Source organism: Sciurus vulgaris (assembly GCF_902686455.1).
Source record: "Sciurus vulgaris genome assembly, chromosome: 2".
Lineage (NCBI taxonomy): Eukaryota > Metazoa > Chordata > Mammalia > Rodentia > Sciuridae > Sciurus > Sciurus vulgaris.
In genome coordinates this window covers 90,633,719-90,646,732 of record NC_136462.1, presented here as the reverse complement: position 1 = coordinate 90,646,732, position 13,014 = coordinate 90,633,719, and the positions used below count along the sequence as shown (strand labels likewise).

The 13,014-nt window shown below is 37.5% G+C and overlaps 1 protein-coding gene across 3 annotated transcripts in view; it reads left to right on the top strand.

Annotated features, from left to right (window-relative positions):
• Window positions 1-12,606, top strand: part of EXD1 (exonuclease 3'-5' domain containing 1) — a 46,046-nt gene extending 33,440 nt beyond the window's left edge. For all 3 annotated transcript variants that reach the window (XM_079129018.1, XM_079129017.1, XM_079129019.1), the window contains 3 exons: window positions 2,314-2,457; window positions 3,720-3,911; window positions 8,667-12,606. In XM_079129018.1, the coding sequence (XP_078985144.1) occupies window positions 2,314-2,457; window positions 3,720-3,911; window positions 8,667-9,326 (996 nt within the window). In that variant the 3' untranslated portion in view covers window positions 9,327-12,606. The remainder of the gene's footprint in view (window positions 1-2,313; window positions 2,458-3,719; window positions 3,912-8,666) is intronic.
• The last annotated feature ends 408 nt before the right edge of the window (window positions 12,607-13,014 follow it).

Genomic DNA, 13,014 nt, shown 5'->3' with positions numbered 1-13,014 from the left:
TTCTCAGGGGAGACTTGCCTTGTACTTTTTAGAATCTAGTGACTGCTTGTATTCCTTTCCTCATGACCCCTCCTCCATCATTAAAATGCAGCCTTCAGTTCTCCACTTCCACCATTGGGTCACCTCCTCTGACCATAGTAAAATCTTCACTGTCTCCTTTTTAAAGAAACACTTCAGTCGGTAGAGTGCTTGCCTTGTAAGCACAAGGCCCTGGGTTCGATCCCCAGCACCCAAAAAAATTAAATAAATAAATAAATAAATAAATAAAAAATAAAGAAACACTTGTGGGCTGGGGCTGGGGCTCAGTGGTAGACTAAGTACAACTAAAAAATATTTTTAAAAGAAAGGAAACACTTGTGGGTACATTTAGAGTCCACCCAGGCGATTCAGGATAATCTCCTCATCTCCAGGTCTTTAACTTAATCACAGTGGTAAAGTCCCTTTTGTAATATCAGATAATATTCACATGTTCCAGGGATTAGGATGTTATATTGTGGGGATCATTATTCAGCCTACCACAAACAGTTACTGCAATTATTTTTAAAATGTTTTTAAAAATTTTTTTTAGTTGTAGAGGGACACAATACCTTTATTTTAGTTATTTATTTTTATGTGGTGCTGAGGATCAAACCCAGTGCTTCACATGTGCTAGGCAAGCATTATACCACTGAACCACAACCCCAGCCCCAAGTTATTGCAATTCTTAATTTGATTCCCTTTTCATACCAAAACTTTACTAATAAAGTTGCTAATAGATAATAGAAAAAATTCTTGAATTTTATTTTCCTTTGCCCAATTCTTTTCTTTCTTTTCCTTTTCGTTTCCACAGGCATCAAAACATAATAAGTGACATTATAGCAGGTAAATAAAAGAAAATAGAAAAGAACACATTACCTAGGTGTGGTGGCATAAGCCTGTAATCCCAGCTACTAAAGAGACCAAGACAGGAGTACGGCAAGTTTGAGGCTGGCCTAGGCAACTTGTTGAGACCCTGTCTCACAATTAAAAAAAAAAAAAAAAAAAAAAAAAAAAAAATGAGGGGTGGGGAGGGAAAAAATAGAAGTTCATTGGATTAGACAAAGGAGAATAAAGGGAAGGGAACAGGGATGAAAAGAGGAAAGACAATAGGATTAATTGGACATAACTTTCCTATATTCATGTATGAATACATAACTAGTGTAACTCCACATCATGTACAACCACAAGAATGGGAAGTTATACTCCATGTATGTGTGATATGCCAAAATACACTCTACTATCAGGTATATCTAAAAAGAACAAATAAAAACAAAAAATTTTTTTAAAGGGCTGGGAGCTGGGTGGTGTCAGGTACACCTGTAATCCCAGTGGTGCAGGAGGCTGAGGCAGGAGAATCTTGAGTTCAAAACCTACCTCAGTGGTTTATCAAGTTCCTAAACAACTCAGCAAGACCCTGTCTCTAAATAAAAAATAAAAAGGACTGGGGATGTGGATGAATGGTTAAGTTACCCCAGGTTCAATCCCTGGTACCAAAAACTAAACTAAACTAAACTAAACTAAATGAGTTGTGGTATAGCTCAGTGGTAGAGAAGCACTTGCCTAGTGTGCATGAGGCCCTGGATTCAGTCCCCAATACAGACAGACAGAGAGAGAGAGACAAATTAGTAGTCTCTACTTTTAAAAATTATTTCAAAATAATAAACAACTTTAAATTTCCGGATGGTGTGGCCTAACATGTGGATCCTTGGGGAAATGGTATTTAAACTAGTTTTTTCTTTTTTTCTCATACTGGGGAGTGGGCACTTACCCACTGAACTGCATCCCCAGCCCTTTTTTGTATTTTATTTAGATACAGGGTCTTACTGAGTTGCTTAGGGTCTTTCTAAACTGCTGAGGCTGACTTTGAACTCTAGATCCTCCTGCCTCAGACTCCCAAGCTGCTGGGATTACAGGTGTGCCCCACTGTGCCTAGCTTAAAATAGTTGTTAAGACAGTTAAAACTTAAAACTTAACATGGATTTTTTTTTTTTTTTTTTTTGGTACCAGGGATTGAACCCAGGGTTATTTAGCTACTGAGCCACATCCCCAGGTCTTTTTAGTTTTTATTTTCAGACAGGGTCTCACTAAGTTGCTTAGGGCCTCACTAAGTCTCTTGGGGCCTTACTAAGTTGCTAAGTCTTACTTTGAACTTTTGATCCTCCTGCCTTAGCCTCCTGAGCCTCTGGGATTATAAGTGTGCACCATCACTCTTAGCTAAAATAGTTTTTAAGATAATTTTGAGGTAGTTTTCTGTATAGACTTAAACTGGTTAATTTGTCTCTCTTAACACTGCAGGTAGCAGATGTCCTTCAATTTTCCATGGAAACAGGTGGCTTTCTTCCAAATTGCATCAGTACTCTTATGGAAAACTTAACTAGACACCTTAAAGTAGCACCTAAATATCTTTTCTTTCTAGAGGAAAGACAAAAACTGATTCGGGTAAGTATTAAGGGATATCCCATTTGACATTAATTTTTCAAGTATTTTCCTGAGCAGCATTAATAGCCTATTATGTTGCCGGGTGCAGTGGCACATGCCTATAATCCTGTAATCCAATGGGCTTCAGAAACTGAGACAGGGGAAGCACAAATTCAAAGACAGCCTCAGTAATTTAGTGAGGACCTTAGCAACTTCATGAAATCCTGTCTCAAAATATAAATAAACAAACAAACAAATAAATAAATAAAGGGCTGGGGATGTTTCTCAATGATTACTGCCCTTGGCTTCAATCCCCAGTCCAAAAAAAAAAAAAAAACAAGCCTATCATGTACACAAATGTTGACTGCCATGTAAGCATGTGAGCATTGCCAGAATCTTGGTTACACCAAGTAGTTGTGGTTTCAGTTAGATAAAAGATTTGTTGATTATCATTTTAAAAGTACTCTGAAATATAAACCAGGCTCTATTGTGCTCACCTATAGTCCCAGAAATTTGGGAGGCTGAGGCTCAAAGGATTAAAGTTGAAAGCCAGCCTCAGCAATTTAGCAAGGCCCTAAGTGACTTAGTGAGACCCTGTCTCAAAATAAAAAGGGCTGGGGATGTGTTTAAGTGCCTCTGGGTTCAATCTCTGGTGCCCCCCCCCACCCCCCACCCCCGCCAAAAAAAAGTACTCTGAAATAAAATTTCAAGTTGGGATAATGGGGAAATTTTTATGGAATTTGGATTAAGCTAGGCGTGGTGTCTCACCCTGGTAATCCCAGTGACTCAGGAGGCTGAGGTAAGAGAATCTTGAGTTCAAAGCCAGATTTGGCAATTTGGGATATGGCTCAGTAGTTAAGCACTCCTGGGTTTAATCCTAAATCCTCTGTTCCCCAACAAAAGAGGAATTTGTATTAAGGTGAGGGAAACAAAGTCATAAGTAATTTCTCCCAAAATTTTGTTTATAATTTGACCATATACTTGTATATAAACTTAGATCATGACCATACTGTCTACAGTTTGGACATTACTCCAGTCTGCTGCCTCCAACTTTGAGAATTCGTGATTGACCAACCAATCCCCAACTCTGTCTCACATGCGTACGGTGTATGTAAGCATGTGTGTGCATATACACACTCAGAAGGCTACCGATAGTGTGAAAGGAGGTAAAAATAGAAGGAAATAACACTATTTTAGATTAAGCAACTTTTATACAATTATTTTCTGTAAAGTTTTGCTTGCTCTTCATTTAAAAAAAAAAAAAAAAATTTTGGTGGTTCCAGGAAAATCCAGAAGTGTGGTTCACACGACCTCTTCCACCCTCTTTGTTGAAAATTTTGGCCCTGGAAGCGACCTACCTGTTACCCCTTCGCTTGGTACTTCTGGATGAGATGATGTCTGACCTAACTACCCTGGTGGATGGGTACCTAAACACCTATCGAGAAGGGTCTGCAGACCGGCTTGCAGGCATGGAGGTAGGTGCAGCTCTCTTGGTGTGTCTTCAGGGCCTCCTTTTCTGCAGTTTCTGCCTCTTCCTCATGAGGGCACAATGATACCGATTCTACAAACTAGTAACTTTCATGGGGCAGACTTGGTGATAAATATTCTTAAAGAGAATACGGCTGTGCTCGACCCATCCCTTTCAGCACCTTTTCCCAAAATGTTTCTGTCAAAGCAGGTAAACTTAAGATTTCATGAGTTATTTTTATGCAACCTGAGTAATAAAAGAGTGTATAGATGAGCAGTTGGTGAACCATCCCCTGCAAAAAAACAACATATATAAGTCAAACCATCATAAGTCAAGGACCATCTGTAAATGAGACAGTTTGCAGCTGAAAAAGCCCAAGATATTTACTCAGTTCACCACATGTATACATACATTAAAATGTGCACTGTACTTGATAAGTATGTACAATTAATATGTATTTTTAATACAATTAAAAATAAACATGTATACAAACTTCACTTAAATGTATTACATTTTGCTTTTTTTTCATGTCAGACCAGTAATGTGCCGATATCATAGCAAACCTTGAGAAAGAAACATCTCACAATATCATGAAAATCCAGTTATCATGCTTATGAACTACAAAAGACCTATATATTTTTCTTTTAATGTGTCACTGGATTCTAGTTGCAAACATGGTTTTTTTTTTTTCACATAAGAGTTTATTTATTTATTTTTATTGTAAACAAATGGGATACATGTTGTTTCTCTGTTTGTACATGGCGTAAAGGCATACCATTTGTGTAATCATAGATTTACATAGGGTAATGTTGTTTGATTCATTCTGTTATTTTTTCCCTCCCCCACACCCCTCTTTTCCCTCTATACAGTCCTTCCTTCCTCCATTCTTGCCCCCCTCCCTAACCCTAACTCTAACCCTAACACTAACCCCTCCCTTCCCCCATTATGTGTCCTCATCCACTTATTAGCGATATCATTTGACCTTTGGTTTTTTGAGATTGGCTTATCTCACTTAGCATGATATTCTCCAATTTGCAAACATGGTTTAATGTTAAGAAATTCTCCATTTTAGTAGAGTCAAGAAAGTCTTATAGTTATCTCATAAATGCTGAAAGTTTTGGGTAATACTTTTCATGCATTACTGGTTAAAGTTGGATGGAAAGGCCGAATGTTTTCTTTGATATGTGGATGACAATATATAAAGAGGGGGGTGGCGTGGGGAAGAGAAGAATGAAGGAACGTTGGAAGGTGTAGATGAAAATGGGGTGAGAGGGGGTGGGGGACAGAAAGATAGTAGAATGAAATAGACAGTACCCTATGTATATATATGATTACATGAATGGTATGAATCTACATTGTGTACAACCATAAAAATGAAAGTTGTACTCTATTTGTGTACAATGAATCAAAATCCTGTCTGTAAAAATAAAAAAAAAATTAATTAAAAAAGTCAGGGGATGGATACTTTTCTAACATGACAAGACACTCTGGTCTGATCATGGTGGTGCATGCCTATAATCCCAGCAACTGAGGCAAGAGGATCACAAATTCAAAGCCAGCCTCAGCAGCTTAGCCAGGCCCTAAGCAATTTAGCAATACCCTGTCTCAAAATAAAAAGTGCTGGGGATGTAGCTCCTTGGTAGAAAACACTTGAGTTCAATCCCCAGTACCAAGAAAAAGAAAAGAAAAAAGAAAAAATACCAAACGAATAAAAACTACCATAAACAAAAAGACAATTTAGTAAAGTAGTAAAAATATAAAAGTTAATAGGGTTTCTAAAACTATATAAATAACTAGAAAATATAATGGGAGAAAACAACCTATTTATAGTTTTATCAAAAATTATAGGATGGGTACTGGGGTTGTGGCTCAGTGGCAGAGTACTTGTCTAGCAAGTGCGAGGCACTGGGTTCAATTCTCAGCACCACCTCCAAATAAATAAAATAAAGGTCCATTGCCAACTAAGAGAAAGTATTAAAAAAAAAAAAAAAATATATATATATATATATAGAAGGGGGCTGGGGTTATAGCTCAGTGGTAATGTGCTCACCTAGCACACATGAGGCACTGGGTTTGATCCTCAGCACCACATAAAAAATAAATAAATAAAGGCATTGTGTCCATCTACAACTAAAAAATATTTTTAAAAAAATATATAGGGGGCTGGGGATATAGCTCAGTTGGTAGAGTGTTTACCTCGTAAGCACAAGGCCGTGAGTTCAATCCCCAGTACCAAAAAATATATAGGATGGGCTGGGGATATAGCTCAATTGGTAGAGTGCTTGCCTTGCATGCGCAAAGCCCTGGGTTCAATCCCCAGCACCACAAAACAAAAACAAAACCAAAACAAAACAAATATATATATATATATCAGCTTGGGAGACTGAGACAGGAGGATTGCAAGTTCAAAACCAGCCTCAACAATTTAGTGAGACCCTAAGCAACTATTGAGAACTGTCTCAAAATAAAACATTAAAAGGGCTAGGGATGTGGTTCAGTGGTTAAGCGCCCCTGGGTTCAATCCTTGGTACTAAACAAAAGAAGATAGGTTGCCTAGAAATAAATCCAACTAGAAAGGTGGAATATATAAATGAGGCAAACATTTTAATATTACTGCATAGCATAAGAGAAGACTTAAATGAATGGGAACACTAAGAATTTTTGGCTATTGATTATTCCTAAATTAACCTTTGAATTTAATATATTCCAATGAAAAATAGTAACACCTGGATGATGATGATGATGATGATGGTGGTGGTACCACCAGGGATTGCCCTCAGGGGCACTCAACAACTGAGCCACATCCCCAGCCCTTTTTTATATTTTATTTAGCGACAGGGTCTCAGTGAGTTGCTTAGTGCCTTGCTGATGCTAGACTTTGAACTCTTGATTCTCCTGCCTCAACCATCCGAGCTGCTGGGATTTCAGGTGTGTGCCACCACGCCCAGCACACCTAGATTATTTTGACAGACTGCCATTACAAAGTTTGTAGAAACAATAAATATGCAAGAATAGCCAGGAAACCTTAGGGAAAGGAGTATATTGAAGGAAGACTGGCTTTGTAAAATATTAAAACAAAGCTACATTAAATAAAACAGTTTTTAACTGGTACATGACTAAACAGGTCAATGGAATGGAGTAGAAAGCCAAGAAATAAAATCAGTATCAATTTGCCAAGATGATTGTGATAAAGTAGCATTTCCAGACAATGAGAGAGATTATTCAGTAAAGGGTCTTAGGCAATTAATTTACAAGTTTAGGGGAAGAGAATCAAAGTTGGATTGTTCTCTTTCATTACAACAAAATAAACTCCTTGGATCAAGTAGTTGGATTAAGAAAATGAAATTAGATGGGACTGGGGTTGCATCTCAGTGGTCAGCGCTTGCCTAGCATGTGTAAGGCACTGGGTTCAATCCTTAGTACCACATAAAAATTAAATAATAAAGGTATTGTGTTCTTATACAACTAAAATTTTTTAAAATGAAATTAGAAAATTATTAGAAAAAAAGAGTTTAAAAATTTTAATACAGGAGGGTTTTTTTAATAAGTATTAAAAAATGCTCAAAGTTCATACTTAAAAAGTTAATAAATTTGACTTTGCAGACTTGGTGTGATAGTTGGGCCCAATGACATGTGCCTGTGGTCTTAGCTGTTTGGGAGGCCGAAGCAGAAAGATCACTTGAGCACAGGACTTTGAGGTCAATCTGGGCAACATAACTAGACCCTGCCTCAAAATGAAAAATAAAAAGGGCTGGGAACATAGCTTAGTGGGTTTAGTCCCCAGTATACTATGTATGTGTGTGTGTTGTGTGTGTCAGGGATTGGGGGAACACAAGATTGGTTAAGTAAGTTACAGTATGTTCACATAGCCCTTAGAAATGCTAATATGAAGCAATCTTCTAAACAAATTTTTTAGTTAAAAAGAAAAAACAAGATGCTGAAGAATATATAACAGTATGGTACCATTTGTGTAGAATGATTTTAGAAAGTTACCAACATTAAAAGTTTGGGGAAAAACTAAAAATGCCAATAGGACTGCGAGGGGTGGGGAGGGGCACTTGTTGCTCAGGGGTAAAGCACTAGGCTACCATGGGCAAGGCTCTGGGTTGGAATCAGTAGTATTACAAATTTTTTAAAAAGTGCCAGGCATGGTGGTGCATGCCTGTAATCTTAGTGGCTTGGGAGGCTGAGGCAGGAGGATCGAGAATTTAAAGCCAGCCTCAGCAAAAGCGAGGTGCTAAGCAACTCAGTGAGACCCTATCTCTAAATAAAATAAAAAATAGGGCTGGGGATGTGGCTCAGTGGCCTAGTTCCCCTAAGTTCAATTCCCAGTAACCCCCACAGGAAATAATAATAAAGTAATGTATAGGAAACATGGAAATATAAATACATAGTAAGGTGTATATGTATACACTTATGATCATATATGCAGACTTTTCCTGGTAGGTTACATAAGAAACAGCTTTTTAGAGGATGTTACCTGCTAAGACTACTGGGACCAGGTTTGGAGAGTTACTTTTTTTGTATAATCTTTACACATATATATGTATACATGTACACTCATGTGGACTCATTACCTTTTCAAAATATTTTTGCTCAAAAAAATTGTACAATTGTAGTTGAAGACACTAGAGGGTGATGTATGAACACATTTGAATAGACTCTAGTGTACTTATTCTTGTCAGGTGTGATAGAAGTGACTTTTAAGTATCACATTCTAAAGTTTAGTTATCATAATCCAGTGTTCATTTTCTTTTCTTAGCCTACATGTATGGAGCTGCCCGAGGAGCTACTTCAACTCAAGGACTTCCAGAAGGAGCGCAGAGAGAGAGCTGCAAAAGAATACAAAGTGAATGCAAAGGGACTCCTAATAAGGACTGAGCTATGCCCAAAGAAATCAGTAGCAGAGACAACAGGAAAAGAGGAAAAAGTCAGAGGCTTCTTATTTTGTAAAAATTCTGGAGGAGATAAAGCCCCAAGTTTTACATCTCCGGAATGTCATGAGGATGCGAATTTTTTGAAAGAAGAATCTAAACAAAACATAGTGAAGTCTCATCTACCTCCTATAAAAGAAGGAAAAGCTAGTGACTATTCCAGTAACAAACTCATTTGTCCTGAGTTAAAAGGGTTAAAGGAGCAAAGAATAACTCAGAAAGAACACTTTATGATACCCAAGCATCAGTTCCAGGCAAGTTTTTCTTTGAAAGAAGAGATAGAACAGTTATTGATGGTGGAAAATAAGGAAGATTTCACATGCCCAAAGCAAGATGTTTCAGTGTCTACTTCTCTTCCTCAGGAAACCAGAGTGTCACCAAGTGACACCTTTCATCCTTTGAAGAAAGTTGTGATTTCCACACTCCCTCCCTGTCCAGCCTTGGAGAAAACAGATTCATGGATAAATCCTTCTTTAAATCTGCCTTAAGATTTAGGGCTGGGACTGTGGCTCAGTGGTAGAGTTCTTCCCTAGAACCTGTGAGGTGCTGGGTTTGATCCTCAGCACCACATAAAGATAAATAGGGCTGGGGATATAGCTCAGTAGGTAGAGTGCTTGCCTTGCAGGCCCAAGGCCAGGGTTCAATCCCCATCACCACAATAAATAAATAAATACATAAAATAAAGGTATTGTGTCCATCTATAAATAAGTAAATAAATAAATAAAAAGATTTGTAGTTTGTCCCTGAGGCCATAAAGATGACTCATTTCTCTGCCACCCAGGACTTTTCAAAGTGCATAAGTTTCTCATAAGTTTTGTTATGCTTCCATCATAGGCTTCAGGGAAAATTATATCCTCTTGCTTACTGCTGAATTCCTGGTATTTGGATTAGAATGAGAACAAATATCTAATGAAAGAAGTACAAGTTCTGATTATGTCACCATGCAGAAATGTTGCCAGTGGACAGAGTAGATTATTTCTCATAATTTAGGTTAAGAGTATTTGAAGAAGGCAAAAATCTTGGCCTTAGTATCAGGAAGAATCTATCACTTAAAATTTTTGCTTTGTGTTTTGGCTTTCAGATTGTTTGAAGGGGAATCTGCAAAATTCCTATTCATAGGCTGAAAAATATTGATACCTGACAAATTGCCAGTACTTTTCTCCTTAAAATATAACTTCATGTCTAAATTTTGAATGTTTTATCTCTTATGTTATGGACAAACAATAGTTGATATTATTGTAGGAATCATCTCAATTTTAATTTGTTTTTATTTCAGTTACTTTCAGCAGATTATATTTATTTTCCTAACAAGCAGGGGCTCTGAACTTCTTTTTAGTGTATCTTCAATTGGACTCGACGTTTGATTGCCTTCTATTTGCCTGGAGTTGGTACACGTAGGGTAAAAGGGGGAGGCAGCTTGTATTGAGCCCTTTTTATTTTGAGTACTTGCAAATTGCTCACATTCTTTGGCATAAAATAACCAATAAACCTGTTTTAGCTTCGGTTAATTCTCTCCTTAATTGGGTTGGGTAGGAAGACGTTGGAATACATCTGGATTTCCAGGTCTAGAGTACAGTTTAGAAATCTATAATTTGACTGTTACAGGATTACATTACTTATTGCACTTAAGGGAAATTTAGGGACAAAGTTAGGAACATCATTGTCTGTACCAGCTGATTCGATTATGAGTGATAAAGAATTGCTGTGCCACCCTAACTGCAGAATCCAGTTCTAGGCCGAGTGTAAGATTAAGGCAGGTCCAACAATAGTCACCTCAGTCCAAAGTTGACTTGTCTCACCTTGTCCCTAGTTTAGAAAATCACTTGGGGCTAATGTGCTTGCTGGATCATTTCAAGTGGGTGCTTTTCAGGTTGAGCCCAGAATGTGGTTAATCTTGGGATACTCTAGAAAGGGTATAAATTCCTGTAAAATTCTTAGAATTGTTCAGTTTCTTGTGGAATCATTAAGTTACCACTCACAGCGCACACACACACTATGAAATATAAAATGCAATCATTTTCATATTAAAAAGGATTTTTCTTTCATTATATAGGCTTTGTTGTGCTTGGAAAAAGAACAACAGCTAAGCATGGTCGGGCAGACTTCTAATCCCACCTACATGGGACACTGAGGAGGATCCCAAATTCAAGGCAAGCCTCACAATTTAACAAGACCCTTTCTCAAAACAAAAAATAAAAATGACTGGGGATGTAGCTCAGTGGTAAAGCCCCTGGTTCAGTCCCCAGGACCAAACAACAACAACAACAACAAAAGACTCCATATGGTAGCCTTTAGCCATATGTAGCTATTAATTTTGCATTCTTTTTCAAAAAAAGTTTTTGTAGATGGACACAATACCTTTATTTAATTTATTTATTTATATGTGATGCTGAGAATTGAACCCAGTGCCTTGCACATGCTAGGCAAGTACAAGCCACTGAGCCCCAGTCCCAGCCCCTTAATTTTAAAATTGAGTCAGGTGCGATGGCGCACACCTGTAATCCCAGTAGCTCAGGGGGCAGAGGCAGGAGGATGGCAAGTTCAAAGCTAGCCTCAGCAATTTAGTAAGACTCTAAGCAACTAGGCAAGACCCTGTCTCAAAATAAAATATAAAAAGGGCTGGAGATATTTAAGTGACCCAGGGTTCAATCCCTGGTACCAAAAAAACATTTTTTTTTTAATTAAAATTAAGTAAAATTAGAATTCCATTCCTTAGTTGCACTTGTCACAATTCTAATACTCAATGGTCCAGTATGGCAAATGGTTACCATAGAGAACAGCACAGATTTAAAACATTACTGTCATTTCACAAAATTCTTTTGGACAGTGTAGTGGAGATAAACTTTGACTCCCAAGACTAAATGAGCTTTCTGGTTATTTTCTCAGTGTAACACTCATGTACCCTAAACTACATTTTTCTCCTCATCTTCCTATGGGCTTGATAAATCCCAACACGACAAGGTAGAATCTAAATGTCCTTTATGTCTTGTTATTTTGACACAAGGCAAGCCTTAGCAGCAAGTTGAGATGAGGCCTGAGGTATATTAGGTGACCTGGGGGAAATTAACTCCATCTGTTCCAGCCAGGTATGGTAATCAAAAAGGTTTTATTAGGGACTGGGATATAGCTCAGTTGGTAGAGTGCCTGCTTCGCAAGCACAAGGCCCTGGGTTCAATCCCCAGCACCCAAAAATTAAAAAAAAAAAAAAAAAAAAAAAAAAAAAGATTTTATTACAAAAGTAATACACTGAGGCAGGAGGATGGCGAGTTCAAAGCCAGCCTCAGCAACTTAGCAAGGCCCTAGCAACTCGGTGAGACCCTGTCTCTAAATAAAATATAAAATTGGGTTGGGGATGTGACTCAGTGGTCATGTGCCCCCAAATTCAATCCCCAGTATGCCCCCCCAACAAAAGTAATACAAGTAAATACCTTATAGAAAATTTAGAAAGAGAAAAAAATTCCTTAACTACAATCACACTTTATTCAACCCTTCCTTGCATTTTGACATTTTTCTCTGTATTCTTTCACTCTTTCCTCATACATATGTACACTTGAAACACAGTTACAACTATACTGTAAATACTCTTCCTGTACTTTTTATTGTGTATTTTTCCATTGTAAATCCTGTGAGCCAACATTTTCAGTCAATGTTTCATTTCTAAATTAGCATGCTATTTAATAGAATTTGGAAAATACAGAGAGAGAGGAAAAAATGTACTCTCATTTATCCCAATGGAAAAAGCAAGTAACACTTTTGTTCATTCCAGTCTCTCCATGTGGAATTTTCTTTCTGCTATATAGTTGTAATCATACTTGTGTACATTTCCTGCTTTATGAATGCTTCCCTATGCTGTTTCACAACTTACATTGTGAAGATTTTTAATGATGGCATATATCTAAGAGGATATAGTATTGTGTATTTAGCTGTATTTTGGTATTCATTTTTTTTCTGTTCAGTTTTTTACTTTATATATAAAGTTTTTCTGTGTTTGTTTGTTTTTTGGTTTTAGGGTTTGAACACAGGGGCATTTTATCACTGAGCTATATATCACCTGTTATGGTTTAGATGAGGTGTCCCTAGAAAAGTTCAAGAGTGAGACAATGCAAGAAGGTTTGGAGAAGTAGTACGCTGTAGCCTTAACCTAATTAGTGAATTGATCCCTGATGGGATTATCAG